The sequence below is a fragment of the Lagenorhynchus albirostris genome, chromosome 8 (assembly GCF_949774975.1).
Source record: "Lagenorhynchus albirostris chromosome 8, mLagAlb1.1, whole genome shotgun sequence".
Lineage (NCBI taxonomy): Eukaryota > Metazoa > Chordata > Mammalia > Artiodactyla > Delphinidae > Lagenorhynchus > Lagenorhynchus albirostris.
Window position 1 is genome coordinate 98,609,419 of NC_083102.1, and position 16,114 is coordinate 98,625,532.

The following is a 16,114-nucleotide window of genomic DNA, read 5'->3' on the forward strand; positions in this document are numbered from 1 at the left end:
ATCCTCATTCTGCAGATGAAGACCCCAATCTCCAGACAGAGATGTGACCCGCCCAGGACCCCCAGCTTTTCCACTGCAGATGCAGGACAAGAGCCTTTGCCTGTCCCAGTGCAGGATCAACCACTTGCTCTGTGTCCTGTCCCTTCCCGCCATCCCTGCCCCACCGACCAGAACCCAGGGCCCCTTCCAAATGGAGGCCTGTGAGTGTTCTGGTAATGATTTCCCTGCATCCGGGGGCCTAGTTAAAAATCAAACAAATGTTAACTACGGCTCTGATCGCTTCCGCTGAATGACACACCAGGAAGGTTCCCATCTGGAAAAGAACCAGAAGAAAGAAAAGAGCCAGTGGACATTCTTGCCTCGTTAAAGGGCAGAAGCCGAAGCACGGACTCCCCGCCCCTGCTCTGCTACCGCGGGCCGGTTCCCTGCCCGTTCCCACCCGACTTTTGAAACGGGGCTATCTCACAAGAAGGAAAAGAGACACCCCCCCAATATTTCAAAAGTGAGCAAAGAAAATGAGGCAGACCTAAAAAACAAAAAAAACGAAAACATTCCTTCTCATCCTGGCTGAACGCAGATTAACCGATGCCCACCTGTGCTCACAGGTATGTGCTCACAGGTGTGTGAAGAATTAGCCAAAGGGAAGGCAGCATCTCAGCTCCACCGCCATCCGAGCACCAACCACTCGGCTACCAAGAAGGCGTAGAACTGATCTGTAGTCAGTTCAGCTGTCCCCTGGGCCTGATGCCAACACAAAAAATCCATTTCAAACCAAAGAGCAAACCTGAGGGCTTCGTCAAGCTCGCTGAAATCTTTCTTTCTTCTATATACTGACTCTATGCATCTTATGTTTTACTTTTGCGAAAGGTTTGCTTGAAAAGCAACTTTTCATTTCAAAAGAGCTAACAGGATCCTCCCTGCAAGTCTTCAACAGAGAAAAACAGAAAACTCCTCTCCAGGAACGGTCGCACGAGTTTACTGAGCACTTGCCAGGGCTGCTAGTGAGTTGTTGACGGAGATTGAAATGGAATACTCAGTAGAGTCCCGACGACATGCTGGGATGAACCAGCCTGGGGAACAGGGAGAGGGTCAAGACACGGAGGGCGGCAGGCACACTTCACAGCATCTGACGGGTTAGCAGAGGCAGAAAGAGAGAGCAGGATTGCAAGAAGGGATGCATCCGGGAACAGCGGCTCTCAGGTGAGGCTGCAAGGAATCGCTATTTCTATCATCAGAGAAAGAGAGAATGCAGGAAAGCCATCTCCTGCAACGGGGCTGACACTCTAAAGACAAAGGCTCTGTTTAAGCACCTCTTACGTGCCGGGACGCTGTCAGGCTCCAGGGATGGTCCGCACTTAATTCCCCAAGCAATCCTGTGAGGCAGTAATCGACAAGCCCATCTTATAGATGAGAAAACAGAGGCTCAGAGAGGTTATGCTAATATTTAAGATAATAAAAGGCTACTGAATAGATCATCTGGAATTCAAACCTACCTCTGCTCTACTCCCAAATCCATGCTTTCTGTTTTTTTAAAACACTGGAATTCTAAACCTGACCAACCACTTTCATGTGAAATTAACAATTTAATTTCGGAAAGGAATTTCCCTCAATGTTTTCTTTTTACACACACACACACAAACACTCCTTAGAAACTACTTAAGCACTCTGTTTTCCTCCCTAACTCCCGAAACGGTGCACTGTCGGGACAGGATCCTGTGTTCTGAGGCTGCCGGGTTGATGATGGCAGTGTTATGTCTGTTTCCTAGGCTACAGCAGCAAGAGCCATGGCAGGCTGTGCGTTTCTGTCCTTACAATGAATGAGCTGTTCCCGGGTACACCACTTGGTCCCTGCCTACCGCACCCACAGCCCCTTGGGAGCCCTGATAAAGGGAAGGCTCCCCGCCCACGCTGACTCAGCAGGAGACAGGCTGCGTCTCAGGGCGCAGACTGCTGAGCAGTTGGTCACTCCCGCCTCCTGCGGCCGGCCCCGCATGGACCACCTCCAGCTCGCCCCTCCAATCGGCTCACTCACTACTCGAGGCCACTCAGCTAAACCAACTGACCCCATCAAAATGTCCCAATACCAGACGCCATGAGTCTACCAGCTGCGGGCTTCCCGGGAAAAGTGTCTGAGAAGAAAGAAAGACAAATGATGCCATCACCTGCAACTACACCCAAAGCACTGAGTGAGCAGCCGGACTCCAGACGCTTCCACTGACATCCTGAGGGAAGAGATCGGGGGCAGGCACTGGGCTCGCGGCAGGGAGGCGGCTACAAAGGGCCACCAGGGGTGATTGGGGTGACAGACGTGTTCTTTGTCTTAGCTGTGGTGGGAGCTGCAGGATAGGAAGTCAAACCCCTAGATGCACAGTAAACAGAGTGAACTTTACTCTATGTATGTATTGGGTTGGCCAAAAACTTTGTTCGGGTGTCTCCATGCTACAAAAAACCCAAACGAACTTCTTGGCCAACCCAATAAATTACACCTCGATTTTTAAAAAGGTCATGAAATCAAGACAGAAATGAGGCTCACAGTGCAATGGGCCACCGCCCAGGCACTGTGTCCGCCTGCCCCCTCCCGCCCCCCCATCTCCTTTTCTCTCTGCTCCCGCCCTCGCCGCCTTGAATTCCTCCACTTTCTCCCTCTCTTCCAGGACCTTCCTTCCTCCTCCTAGACTCCCTGAGATGGTGAGAGCTCTCTCCTCTTCGGGGTAGTTGTCAGGGTCCCTTCGTGCCCCCCTTGTGGCATAGAGCTTGTTTTAACTTTTTCACTGGAGTGATTTATGTGCACATCCTCAGTCCCCTTCTGGACTTTCTGGCATAATCTACCTGGGTGTGAATCCTAATTAAAAATCCTCCCTGCGGCTGTGTGACCTTGGGTGAGTTACTCAACCTCTCTGTGCTTCACTTCCCTTATTGGAAAAGTTGCCAGGCAACAGGTGTTTGATGAGGTCTGCCCCAGGATCACCATGGCGACTCGGTGAGACCAAACACAAAGGGAAAAGCACAGGTGGGCACTGGGTGAACACGGTCCCTGCCCATCCCCACAGTTGTCCTGGTGATTCAGGGTTCCTGTCCGTGTTCCCTCCAGCCCAGAGCCTGGGGAATGATAAGAATGCCTCGTGCTGTCCCGTTAATGAGTATTCTTGACTCAGCCTGACTGACCTTACACTTCGGAATTATGTTGAAGAATTGCTTTTTAATAGAGACCTAAAGTAAAAGATGGAATTTTACAAAACCTACCTGAAGGTTCTATAACCCAAACTGCACAGCGCGGCCCTCCGGCCGGCCAAGCAGCCCACCTCCAGCTCTCACCAGCTGTAAAACATTGTTCGAGCCACGTGATCTGCTCGGCTTCTCAGCTTCCTCTGGGACCAATAACCACGAGGACAAAAGCGGTAGCAGTAAGCTAGCTGAGTGACGCCGAGGGCCTCTGCATCGTCTCAGTGGGCTCACCACAAACTCGCCTCTGCTGAAGCCGCGCGGTCGTGGGAACTGTGCCCCGTTCCACGGGGCTCAGAGGCAGGATGACAGCCACATGGGCGGATCTTCCAAAGCACACCCAGGGGCCTTCCTTACCTCTGCACATCTCGGGACCCTCACCCTAGTGGTTAGAGACCGTTCCTCCCAGACCTGCTGCAGCGGCTCTGACTGACCAGCTGTGGAACCGGCGACAAACTGCCCAGCTTTCCATTTTGAGAATGGGCCCTGGCACTGGCCCAGCCCTGCAAGATGTCGAGAAGCAGGCGAGCATCTCAGTGCCTGCTGTGTGGTGTGCAGGCAGAGGGGGCACCTGAGGTCCCAGTCTCTGAGGCCTGGCGAGCACTGCCACAGAGCAAAGCAGCTGGAGGGGGGATGGGCCCAGGGCAGGAGGCTGGGCTGGACGGGGTCAGTGACCCTCAGAGCTGCAGGTGGCTCTGGAAGTGTCCCAGGGATGCCTCTTCCCTTGGGGGCCTGTGGAGGCTGCAGAACCTTCACAATCAGGAGAAACACCAGGCTTGGCCGGCGTCCCTCTCAGCGGAGTCCTGGTCATCTCACCAAGTCAATGAGACTGCCCTGTGTTTGCACTGAATTAGTTCCTATTCCAAAACTATCGAGAGCTGAGAAAGGACGGCCACACTGGGGCCTCTGAGAATATTACCTTTAGCCTACAACAGCACAGACGGTGACTGATACGTCACAGGGGAGGTGAAAGGTGCCTTCTACCCCTAAACAAAAAGGCAGAAGATGGTGATTAGCTGCTAGGAACCCCAGGGGTGTGAGAGCCTGGCCCGAGCCCCTCCTCAGGCCGAGTTCCAGAAATAACTCCACAGAGCACGGAGCGTCTCTGGATATGCTATCCTCATACCTTGCGAGCAAACGCCTGCCCGAACCCCCGAACCCAAAACTACCCCACTGAATGCCAGGCGGGGAAGTGGCACCTGGCCTGCCGGGAGGGCAGATGGAAACCGCTCCCTTGGGAGCCAAGTCGAGCTCTGTGTAAATGTTTTCTAAAACCGAGGCAGGCTGTAAATTCTTGAAAAAAACAGTGAGAGCAGGAGGGGGGGGCGTTCCAGCCAGAGAGGCACAGGGCTGTCCAGGAAGGGACGCGCCAACGTCAGGGCCCAGCACCTGGGAAGCTGGAGCGACACCGATTCCGAGCGCTCCCGGCGGTCCCCTGGGCGAGGCCCGGAATGCTGTGGTAAAGGAGCGCTGGGCTTCACAGTGCGGAGGCAGCAGGCGTGTCCCGGCCGCGGTGACCATGCCCCAGACAGACACGATGCTGGCAGGACCACTCCTAAGGGGGCCCCTCTCCTGTCCAACCAACACCCCAGCTCGGGCCATCCTGTCGAGGGCACTTATCTTGGCCGCCGATTCCCTTCCAGGCACTCCAGTGAAAACAGGAGGTCCTGCGGCCCCACTCAGAGGCCACCTGGGCCAGCCAGCCGCAGAGCCGGCCACGGGCTTCTGCACATAAACCCCACTTCAAACCATCACTGAATCTCCAAGGGCAGAAGCAGCTAAGACTCCTCTAAACTGCAAACAGTCTTCCCGGAGGCCTCCCTGGCCTCCCCTCTTGCCAGGTTAAAACTGCTGTTCAGCTCGTTCCTCACCAACGAACACCCTCTCCTCTCCCGGGAGCGCCATCCTATCCCTCTGGTACTTTTTCTGGCTGGCAACTCTCTGGTCTCAACTGAGGGTCTCTGCAGCCTAGCAGAAGCCGTGCACACGCGCGCACACATGCACACACATGCTCCCTGCTCACCTTCCTTCCAGACAGCCCTGCGGCTTGTTCAGCCCACATCTGTTGGGCCCTGAAGAAAGCCTTCAACCCCAGAACGCAGCATTCCGGGATGGGGGCATGTGTCCCCCGCAGGGACCCAGCCTCCCTCTCTAGGTAGTGGAAGGTGGAAGATCTCCTTAGCTAAGAAAAGGACTTTGGTTCCACCCAAAAAGGCCAGTGCGATGTAAACACGAGGGCGGGGTTTCCTGCAATCAGGTTTAGTGAAATTTGAACCCTGGAGGCTCAGGAGGCGGGGAAAAGGCTTCTATTCGAGAGCCACCCAGCGGGACCAGTGTTCCCTTCCAAGCTTCCCGGGCTGACAAGCTGACGTGCAGAGCCAGCACCAAGCTGCCTGGGTTTACAAAGCACAGTTTCAGCATCGCTTGCTTTCTTCGGCATATCTGCCAGGAAGTCTTTGCCTTTACACCCTCCATCTCCTGGGGCTGTGTCTCTCTTTCAAGCTCGATGTGGCCAAGTTCACTGTCAGTGTTAACTGCACACGGCCTATCTTTCGGGGATTCCTTGCACACCCAGACCTCCACGTGCTGCCCAGCAGCACCTCTGCACCTCAGGCCTCTTTCTGTGCAACTTAGGTGGGCTTCGGCGAACGGTTTCCCCCTGTGCTTTGATCGCATGTTGGTCACAGCACAGCCAAACGCTGCGAGTCTTAAATGAACCTAAGACACCAGAGCAAACAAGCAAAGCCGTTCTGATGCCTCCAGGATCCCACAGCACAACTGGAACCTTCACAGACGTCACCACCCAATCAGCCTGAGGGGGGACACGGGACAGAGCCAGCAGGTCCCAGACACAGATTTCCCCAACAAACCCCCCCAAACGGCCACCAAGGCACAGTTACACCTGTGCTCAGGAGAAAGCGTCTCTTTTATTGCGGAACACAATGCACTGCTTGTGCAAGAAGGTCTATTCAGTTTGGTGTTCGGCAAAGGGTCCTGACCAACCCCCGTTCCTGTCGAGGGAACTGACATCATCGTGCCCACTCTGCAAATAACACGGTCACTGCAATAAAGGAAGTGACTGACTGATCACACAATACTTTGCGTCAAAGAATTCACATCAAAAGAAAAGACGTTAGAAACGGAAATCTGAAAGATCTGCTTTGAGGACTGAGAAAAATGGGGCCTGGCCGCGTTGCAGACAAGGTCATGTCCAGAGGGCGTGGAGGTCCTAGCCTTCTACAGGAGAGAGTCTTCAGATCAGACCTCTGCATCCCAAAGCTGACAACCGTGTGAAGAAAACACAGAATAAGGTACCGACAATGAGGAAGAGACAGAAACAGCTGCACCCCGGCCAGTGGTCTCTTTTCTGCATTTCTAACAGAACGAAGCTGCGTGACTAGCTGTGTGTCAGAAGAAGCCTGGCCTTTCGTGTGGCTCAGTTTCTAGTGCGTGGGGCGCAGGGTGGGTTTTCCTCATGTTGACGGCAGCTTCACAAATGAACCACGACAGCCTCCGTGAATGCATGGCAACTGGCACCAGTGTGACCTTCAGATCTTGGCAGTTGTGCGGCTACTCGCGCCCAAAACACCGTCATGTTTCCTCCGCTCCCACCTGTGGGTTTCCATCACACAGAGCCCATTCAGGCTGTTAGTGTCAACCTCTCCTGAAACAACATGGTCTTGTGACACGCTGCTGATGTGTGGCCAAAAGGGAGCCCTGTGGCTCAGTGTTTTTGAAAGGCCTCAAACCTTTCAAAGCTACAGAGGTAGAATTTTGTGCGTGGGGTGACCTAACTGATACTGAAAAAGACTTGGTGGGTTCCCGAATGTTCCTGGGAGGAGTCGGCAAAGTGGGACAGGAGACCCGCAGAACGTTCAGTGTCATTCCTGGTGTAAGACCCATAAAGACAGAAGAAATATCCAGAAAAGGAAAACCAACTGGGACTAAAAGAAGTGGAAATCTCACAAAGTAGTAGGAAACATTGGCAGTATAAGAACAGCCCGAGGTCAAAACATGTATAAGAAGGCTCACAGCAGCATTAATCACAATAGCCAAAAGGTGGAAATAACCCTCATGCCCACCTGCTGATGAATGAATCAACACAAGGGGGTCTAGCCACACTTTGGAACATTATTCGGCCATGAAAAAGGAGTGGAGTACCGAAACAAAATGAATGAACGCTCAAATCATCAGGCAACGTGAAAGACACCTGTCACAAAAAGCCACACACTGCATGATTCCACTCGTGTGAAATGTCCAGACGAGGGAAATTCACAGAGAAGGAAGACGAGGTCACCTGGGGCTGGAAGAGAAGGACTGGGGAGTGACTGCCAGTGGGCACGGGCTTTCATTTGGGGATGACAGAAATGTTCTGGAATTAGAAAGTGGTGACAGTTGCCTGGCCAGACCCGGCCCCAGGCCCCAGAGGGACAGCTGCCCACCACGAGGCCGGAAGAGGTACCTCTGCCCCCGCCCCACTCCTTCCAAAACTCCTTTCCCTCTGGAAGCCCATGCTTTCCCTCCAGCCCCTCCTGAAGTACCTGCTTGGACTCCTAGAGCTACAGGACGTAGAGTCTGACCCCAGGAACACCCTCATTGCCACCATCAATACCATCGCCAAGAGAGCATCCCAATAAATGGCAGAGACCCATTTATTTAAAAGGAATAGGCATGTGATAACTGTCTCTACAGAGACAAAATAAAGGATTTTCCCAGCTGCCCCTTCTTACAAAACACCTCCCTTTTCCCTTAATTCGTGGGGAACTTTTCCCTCTTGAGGACCCCTGGGTCCGCTCCAATTTGCAGCCCTTTGCAAAGGGAACGTGTGATAAAGTCACATCCGTGGGATCTAAAAGCCCACCCCCTCCATTCGGTAAGTCTGAAGAGATGGGAGGCAGGGTGACACTGCAACCACATCAGGCACGAGACGGAAGGAGGGGATGCGTGCACGTGCTGGGAGGAGGACGCTCACGTGCAGCTCAGCCCCTTTCTCTCTCAGGCTTTTGCTTCTGGTGGTCAAACACTTCAAGTCTGGAGTCATTCCCGTACTGGTGACATTGCCAAAATGCCTGAGCCCTGTCTTGGCAGAAATGCACCAGCAGGCTCTGCAGGGAAGGCTGCAATCCTGCCCGTTATTGAGGAAGTTCTCCCCACGGAGGACACACAAGGAAATTCACCAGATTGGATCTGAGCTTAACTCACCCAGCCAACGTGCCACTGTCCAGGCCGGGAGGGGCTCGACTGAGATGCAATCTGGTAAAAGTGGGTCTGCAAGAGCTTTTAAACAAGGGGACAGGAAACAAACCCCTCCCCACGCCACATGTACACACGCTCTGAGTTCACTCTCATGTACAAGTTGTGTGACTTGGGGTTTTAGGGAAACCAGGGGGTCGGGCCCACTTCTAGTTTCATCTCTCAGAGAACCCACCAGCCGCTGGTCCCCAAGGCGGGGCGCCAGTGACAGAGTGCTCCAGAGACGGGATGCAGGGCACGGGCGGGGATCCCCGGGTGCTTGCTGCTACAGCAGGTGCAGCATCGAAGGGCAGGAGCGGTGCCGACGCCAGTCATAAAGGGCAGGAGGAAAAAGTGAGAGCGGGATAAACATGCACTTGGCTGGAGTCTAGGGAGGTACTGGAGCTGCGGGCAGGTCAACAGCCACCTGCCTTTCAGAACGCTGCCCCAGAGCACAGGACACGCTCGCTCCTGCGGTGGGTCCCACAGGGATGGGGGCAAGTTGGGGGCCAAGGACCCCGGTGAAGTCAAGCCAACTCTCAGTGCCTCTGTTCACGGTCTGTCCTGGGGTAACACTACTTAATGCTTCTAGCCATCCCTGGGAGACTGACACGGGCTACTTCATGCAAACTCGTCCAGGACGACATGAATTCTGAGTCGATCTCTCTGACACTACTTGGGCTAGAAAAGCAATGGATTCTGAGATGGCAGCTCAGGGCCGGTCATGACTCATTACCAGCTTCTGACATCGCACTTAACTCTTCTGACAGGATCCAGTCCATTTCAAAACGCTAACGCCCGAAGGACTTTACGGTTCTTAGCACAGATGGTGAGACTCTTGTATTTCAGATAAGATGAAGGCCCTCCATCCCAACGGCTGCCTGAAATCCCTTATCAGGGGAGGATTAACTCTGGGTCAGGGGTTCACACCTGGAAGGGGACCTGGCAAGGCCAGGGGGTCAGAGGCTATAAATCAAGAGAGCACAAGGAGGGTGCTTGCTGAGGTCCGAGCGAGAGGCCCACCTCATCCATCTAAACGCAAATGCCATCAGCATTTGACACAGCGTGGGCCGGGTCAACGCCGTCACTCTGCTCTGAACCGTCAAAGCAAGCCATGCTTGGAAAAGCCTGGCTGGGCGCAGGATCCAAGCAAGTTCTTCTCAGTCTGGATACAGAGAGTGGAGGCATTCAGTGAGTGGTGGCCGTGGCCAGACACTGATGACACATACACACACGTGTGCACACACACACATACACACATGTACACTGATGAGGCGGCCCCTACGTTCTGGAAGCTCAGCCAGCAGCGTTCCCATTCTGCCAGCGGGGAGCCTGGCCTTGGACAGAGAACAGATCCAGGACCTAAGGTCTCATCCCCCAGATTCCAGTGGACCCTCCTTCTGCTAAGTCGCCAAAGCTTGCTTTGCTTTTCCAAATCTCAACACCCAACCACAACCTCTGGGAAGAAATGCTTTCAAATCCACGCTCAAAATGGCAACACCTAAATGTCACAAATGGACCTGGCATTTCTAACTCTGCACACACCCGTGGCCAGCCGCTTCCTGACCCAACTTGTCAGCAGGCCAACTGCCGCAGGCTCTGCAGAGCGTCCCGCCTGGGAGAGTGAGAGGACTGCGTCTTACTGTGAAGGTGGTGAGAAATCTAAGTCTCCCTTTCCTGCAACCAGCCCCCATGGAGCTCTGGGACAACTGTGGTCACCTGGGAGGCCGAGTCTGACTACAGGATGTTTATAAGGTAGCAGCTTGGAGTAGCAGAACCAAAACCTGGGGGACGGTGGCCAGAAACTCATTCATTGGTTAAAGCCAGGAACAGAGGAAAGGGGGGCACAGCAAGGCTTCATGCCCAACCGTGGGCTGTTCTGGAAGCTTCCCTGCCCCAACCCCTGAGCTGAATCTGGCGGAGAGTCTTAGTCATCTACCTCCTAAATAGGAAACTGCCTACTGCCCACCCAGAGCCACACCCGAGTCCAGGGCCTCCAGAAGCCTCTTCACTGCTGCCCTCCTGTCCGGGCCCTGACACCGCCCTTCACCCAGCGCCTGCCGCCTCCTGCAGCATGCCTGCAATGAGGCAGGTACACGCCGGGCTCCCACACGCCCCCTTCCCGCACCCCTGCCTACAAGAGCCATCTTCTTCCTGCATCTCCCTCGAATACACAGGCTGAGCAGCTGCTTCTCTTCCATACTTCCCTAATTCCTGGTACCCAGTCCTCCCAAGGCACATGGGGCATCTTATGGCCACTGCTGAGGTAGACAGAGAGATAGGTACACATACACACACTTGCGCACACATCCACACATGTACACATAAACACACATATGTACCCACGAACACACATACACACCATGTATATTAAACACATACACATATATGCACATGCATACATCTATACATACATATATACACACTCACATATACACACATATGCACACACATATGCACACACATATGCAACACGCACACACATGCACACATACATACACAAATACACACATAGGTATGTCTGCTTATTTTCTCTCCCTGAGCTCAACACAGCATCAGAAACACGGCAGCCCCTAAGGAAATATGAGACGCGTGAAAAAGGGCAAATGTATGTAGAATAGAAAAGAACTCCCAGAGCTGGGGTTATCTCTAGGATGATCTAATTAAAATAGGCCATTTCAGACAAGGACGTGCCTCCTGGAGCGAGACAGAAAGAGCAGGACAGCAGCCCCTGAGCCGCAGCCCTCGTGGGAGAGAGGGGCGGGGCTGTGCGCACTTGCTTTGCTGGGATCCTGCGTCACTCCCGGCCTCCAGCGGGGGCTCAACACTGCCTCTGGGCATGGCACCCCGAGTCCAGGGACCCGTGCGGTGCGGTGGGCACCCCCCCAGCCATCACAGCCTGCTGGCGCAACGCGCTCTGTGCCACAAGAAGTTGTAGCAGCAGCGACATTCATCGTTGAGCAGCGTCAGCGCCAAGATGAGAGACGGGAACAGAAAGGTTTTCTGGGTGGAACAGAAAAGTCACCAGAGCCGAGAGCAAGGCCCCACTTGGTGTCGCCATGCTGTGCTGCCACCTGACCGTGCAGGGAAAGACAGACACGTGCTTCTCCCACATCTCAGGGTGCCACACACCTTCACCGACCTCATGTTAGACCAGGGTCTCCATCAATCTCTGGGCTTCAGAGGAAGTGATCACACTATTGATAGGACCCCGTCATCTGAAGGATGTGCTCAGTGCCCCGTGCTGATCATTTCACTGCATCCTCTCAGCAGCTCTGGAGCTACACTATTCCCGCCATGCAGAGGAGGAAAGGACACAGTAACTTGTCCGAGGCCACACAGCACAGGCAGAGAGGCAGGAAAACAAACCCAGGCAGCTGGGGCAGAGCTGTGACTCCTAGACCTCCCTGGGACAGGCCGGTTGTGGTCCCTGGGTGCAGAGGACTTAGCCCCGCGGGAGGGACAAAAGGAACAGAAACAGTAAGTACAGCCAATCCCCATCATTCGTGATTCCATATCTGAAAATTCACCTGCTCACTAAGAATGCCTTACTTGTAACCCTCAAATCAATACACACAGCATTTTCGTGGTCACTCACTGACATGCACAGAGTGGTAGAAGTTTCCCGGGTCCCACACACAGGCTCGTAGCTGTGGTGGAACAAAGGGACCCCTGCCTTCTCCTTTCAGCTCTCACACCATAAGGTGGCCTTCTGCAGGCCTATTTCATGCCACACTTTTTGCATTTCCGTGCACTTTGTCGGTGCTTTTTCTATTTACAGTGGCCCCCCAGCAAAGCGCTGGAGCGCTGTTCCACAGAGCCGGAGGCCACGAGGTGCCTTATGGAGGAAACACGGGTGTAGATCAGCTCTGCTCAGGCATGAGTTACAGGGCTGCCAGCCAGGAGTTCAATATTAATGAACCACCAATATAGAGTCGGTAAGGGGTCTTTAGACAGAACAGCGCTCGCTGCCCTGTCCTGTCACCCGACGCAAGTGGGGCCGCCCAACGCAGCTCAACTCCATTTCCTGGGCCCCGAGCAGATGGCTCACCGTGCAGCCGGGGCCCCGAGGGCAGCGCCCAGAGATGGTCAAGCCCACTGGGGTAGACAGTCACATCTGTCCAGAAGCTCGCCACCCAGTGCCCTAGAAATATCTTTTCTCTTCAAACTGTCTAGAGGGGATTATGCTGTCTGCAGGCCTCACCCTGGCCCAGGGACCAGCAGGTTTTCAGCTGGAAGGATGAGGTTTGCACCAAATAGCAGTGGGGTCAAACAGGCCCAGACTTGAGTCCCGTTTCCACGGTCTCTGTCCTGCGTGATCTCGAACACACGACAACTCACTCAGCTTCACCCGTGATCACCAAGAGTACACCACCCCGAATGGCTACCAGAACCCCTCACCAATGTCTAGCTTTTGATTTCTCTTGGGAACTGCCCCCTTTATCTCTAAAATGGGTCACAGGTTCGATGTGGATTAAATAAAATGGCATAGGAGAGGCTCCGGCAGGCTGCCCCGCTGTCTGCCCTCACCCCTCCCAACTCCTCTCTCCTTGAAATAGCGCCCCACGAAATGCTGATGGGGGAGCGGGACCCCCATCGCCCCGCCAGGGCCACAGAGCCAGGAGCAGAGGAGTGACTCTCCACAATGAAGACAGGACACTTGGAATCACTTGTCCACATCCTCACTCAGACATAACAGGGGGGTCAATGTCCCTGACCTTGAAGAAGGCCACTGTGGAGGGGCCATTCCAGGACAGCAGGGATTTCCAAAGATAAATACAGCTTACGTAATGCTTCTGTGTGCGTGTGTTTTTTGGGTTTTTTTTTTTTTTCAATCAGTAGGGACTAGGGATGGAAGTGCAGATAGAAGAGGGCTGCAGCATCATTTTCTAGCCAAAAGACACGGTTCCACAGGCTACCAAACCCTGGAGAGAGTTTTGCCCTGAATGAAGCATGGCTGAGACTCTGTTTCCTGCCGGCCAAGGCCCCCGCCTTTGCAGGTCTGGGGGCCCAGCTGCGCCTTCCTCCAGGGACCCAAGCAAGGGGCTGCAGCTCCAGATGAGAGCTAAGGGCATCAGGAATGAGTTTGCCGATGCAGGTCAGCCTCACCGAGGAGCCCTGAAGAGCTGGGGGAAGGGAGGGAACTTCAGGAAGGGTAATGTTTCCATGTGAGGGAAGCTGTGTCTGCTTCCTGGAAGGTGGCTACGCAAGGGTATGCAGGGCCTTGGCAGCAGGGGCCAGAGAGGCAGCACTAAACAACCATGAGAACTCGGAACGCCACAAGAGTTCCTCCGAGATCAAGTGCAACTGAGGAGGGGCCAGATCGGGGTAGGGTATTAAGGGGTACAAACTATTATGTATATAATAAATAAGCTACAGGATATATTGTACAGCACAGGAAATAGAGGCAATATTCTATAATAACTAGAAATGGAGTATAACCTTTCAAAATTGTAAATCACTACGTCGTACACCTGTAACTTATATAATATTGTACATCAAGTATACCTCAATTTTGGCTTCCCTGGTGGCACAGTGGTTGAGAGTCCGCCTGCCGATGCAGGGGACGCGGGTTCGTGCCCCGGTCCGGGAAGATCCCACATGCCGCGGAGCGGCTGGGCCCGTGAGCCATGGCTGCTGGGCCTGCGCGTCCGGAGCCTGTGCTCCGCAACGCGAGAGGCCACAACAGTGAGCGGCCTGCGTACCGCAAAAAAAAAAACAAAACAGTATACCTCAATTTTGAAAAAAAGTAGATTCGAGCGGTCTAAGAAAAAAAATCAAGAGCTCCTGGGAAGCCCTCTGATGGAATGCAGTGTGGTGGGTGTACCAGGCACTGGAACAGTGCTTAGAGGTATGTGCAGATGCTTGACAGGGGCTCCAAGGGAGCAGTCAGGTGATAAAACCAGACAGGGGCCACCCCTGCCGTGAAACACACAGACGGCATTTAGAAACCGCGCCTGAAGTACGATAGTGACGCGGGCTTCACCTCTAGACAGCAGGAGGGTCTGCATCGCAAAAATACTGACACGAGCCCAGACATCCCCGGTGGACAAGTAGAGGAGCCTCACGCCCCCTGGCGTGGACCGCAGACATCCCCAGCCGCCGGTCCCTGCGAGCCCAGAGATGCACAAAGATGGGCGCTGGCGGAGTTACCTCCACAAGACTTGCTTTTAGCTATTTAATGTCTGGATGAAAGTAACTGGACAAAAATGTTTTGATTTTTCTCTCCCAAATCAGGTCTGTTCTCAATTGGTGGTTGAAAAAGACGAAAGGCCAGTGTTCTCAAGTGCCTAGAAGAAGACTGATCCCTCTTCTTTGAAATCAGCCTCCAGGGGCTTCTTTCTATAAACCTGGCAGATGCCCCTCTTCATTCCTTTCCTCCTTCATGATACTTGTGACCCAAACTGCATATCCCGTGGCAAAGAGAGAATATGTTTGAGAGAGACAGACTCACAAAAACAGAGATTAAATGATGCAGCCATACAACCAGGACACCAGAGTAATGAGCAAACAGAAATAAAACCAAGCCTGATTCCCACGAGTGCCCTCAGACTCACAACGGCAGGGGTCCCGGACGGCAGGGTTCCCAGTCTCCAAGCAGACTGCAAGGAGATTTCTGATCTAAACGTGAACAGGCTGCTTTTTCTGGGCCCTCTTCTCTGGTAACTGACACAAGGTAACCAGACTCACCTTCACCGTCTGCACTCAGGTTCTCGTACGAGTCCCAGCGGATCAGCGGGTCTGCCGTGTTGAAGTCCACAATCACCCCGTGGTCGTTTTGCAAATGCTCACACCCTGCAGGGCGGTGGGATGGGGGCAAGTTAGTTAGAGAGAAGCCGGTGCCTCTGGGCATCTGCCAGCGATGAGGCAGAGAAGCCGCCGCCTCTGAGTGTCCAAGCCCAGCCCCCTCCCACAAGCCCTCCAGTCATCAGAGCTGCTGTGCACTGTTTGGGATGAACTGAACAACAGTGAACACCACTTGGCAGAAAGGAAAGACGAACATCGGTCCTCCACCCCACCGGGTACGGGGCTCTGGGTGCTGTCTCTGCACTAAGGGATCACCCGGATGGCTTGGCAGGTCAAGGACCCAGAGGACCGGCCTCAGGGCAGGTGGACGGAAGGGGCAGGTTTGGGCCCTCCCTCGAGGCTCCCTGATCATTCTGAGGATGTCAGGAGGGTTCTTACCCCACAGCCTTGCATTTAATAGTTCATGCCTAAATCTATGGCACTGGGCACAGAAGTAGGGTGCTTCTTTTCCACAGCTATTAAAAACTGAATTAAAACTTTCACGAGTGTGGACCTTGGTGATGGAAATGAACCATTTGCCTCCACAACAAAGGGACTGATTTCTCTTTAAATGTATTCTTAGAAGAAAGGAGAGAGTCTGTTTTGCTCATAAATATTTGCAGTCTACCTTATTTCTAATCCTCTTCAAAAACATGTAGCTGGGGCTTCCCTGGTGGCGCAGTGGTTGGGAGTCCGCCTGCCAATGCAGGGGACGCGGGTTTGTGCCCCGGTCCGGGAGGATCCCACATGCCGCGGAGCGGCTGGGCCCGTGAGCCATGGCCGCTGAGCCTGCGGGTCCGGAGCCTGTGCTCCGCAACGGGAGAGGCCACGATAGTGAGAGGCCCGCGTACCGCAAAAAACAAAACAAAACAAA

The 16,114-nt window shown here is 53.9% G+C and overlaps 1 protein-coding gene across 3 annotated transcripts in view; it reads right to left on the bottom strand.

The window, feature by feature from the left end:
• The window catches only part of TNS3 (tensin 3), a 227,344-nt gene that overhangs the window by 79,165 nt on the left and 132,065 nt on the right, over positions 1-16,114 (bottom strand). For all 3 annotated transcript variants that reach the window (XM_060157465.1, XM_060157464.1, XM_060157463.1), the window contains one exon: positions 15,145-15,249. In XM_060157465.1, coding sequence (XP_060013448.1) covers positions 15,145-15,249 — 105 coding nt within the window. The remainder of the gene's footprint in view (positions 1-15,144; positions 15,250-16,114) is intronic.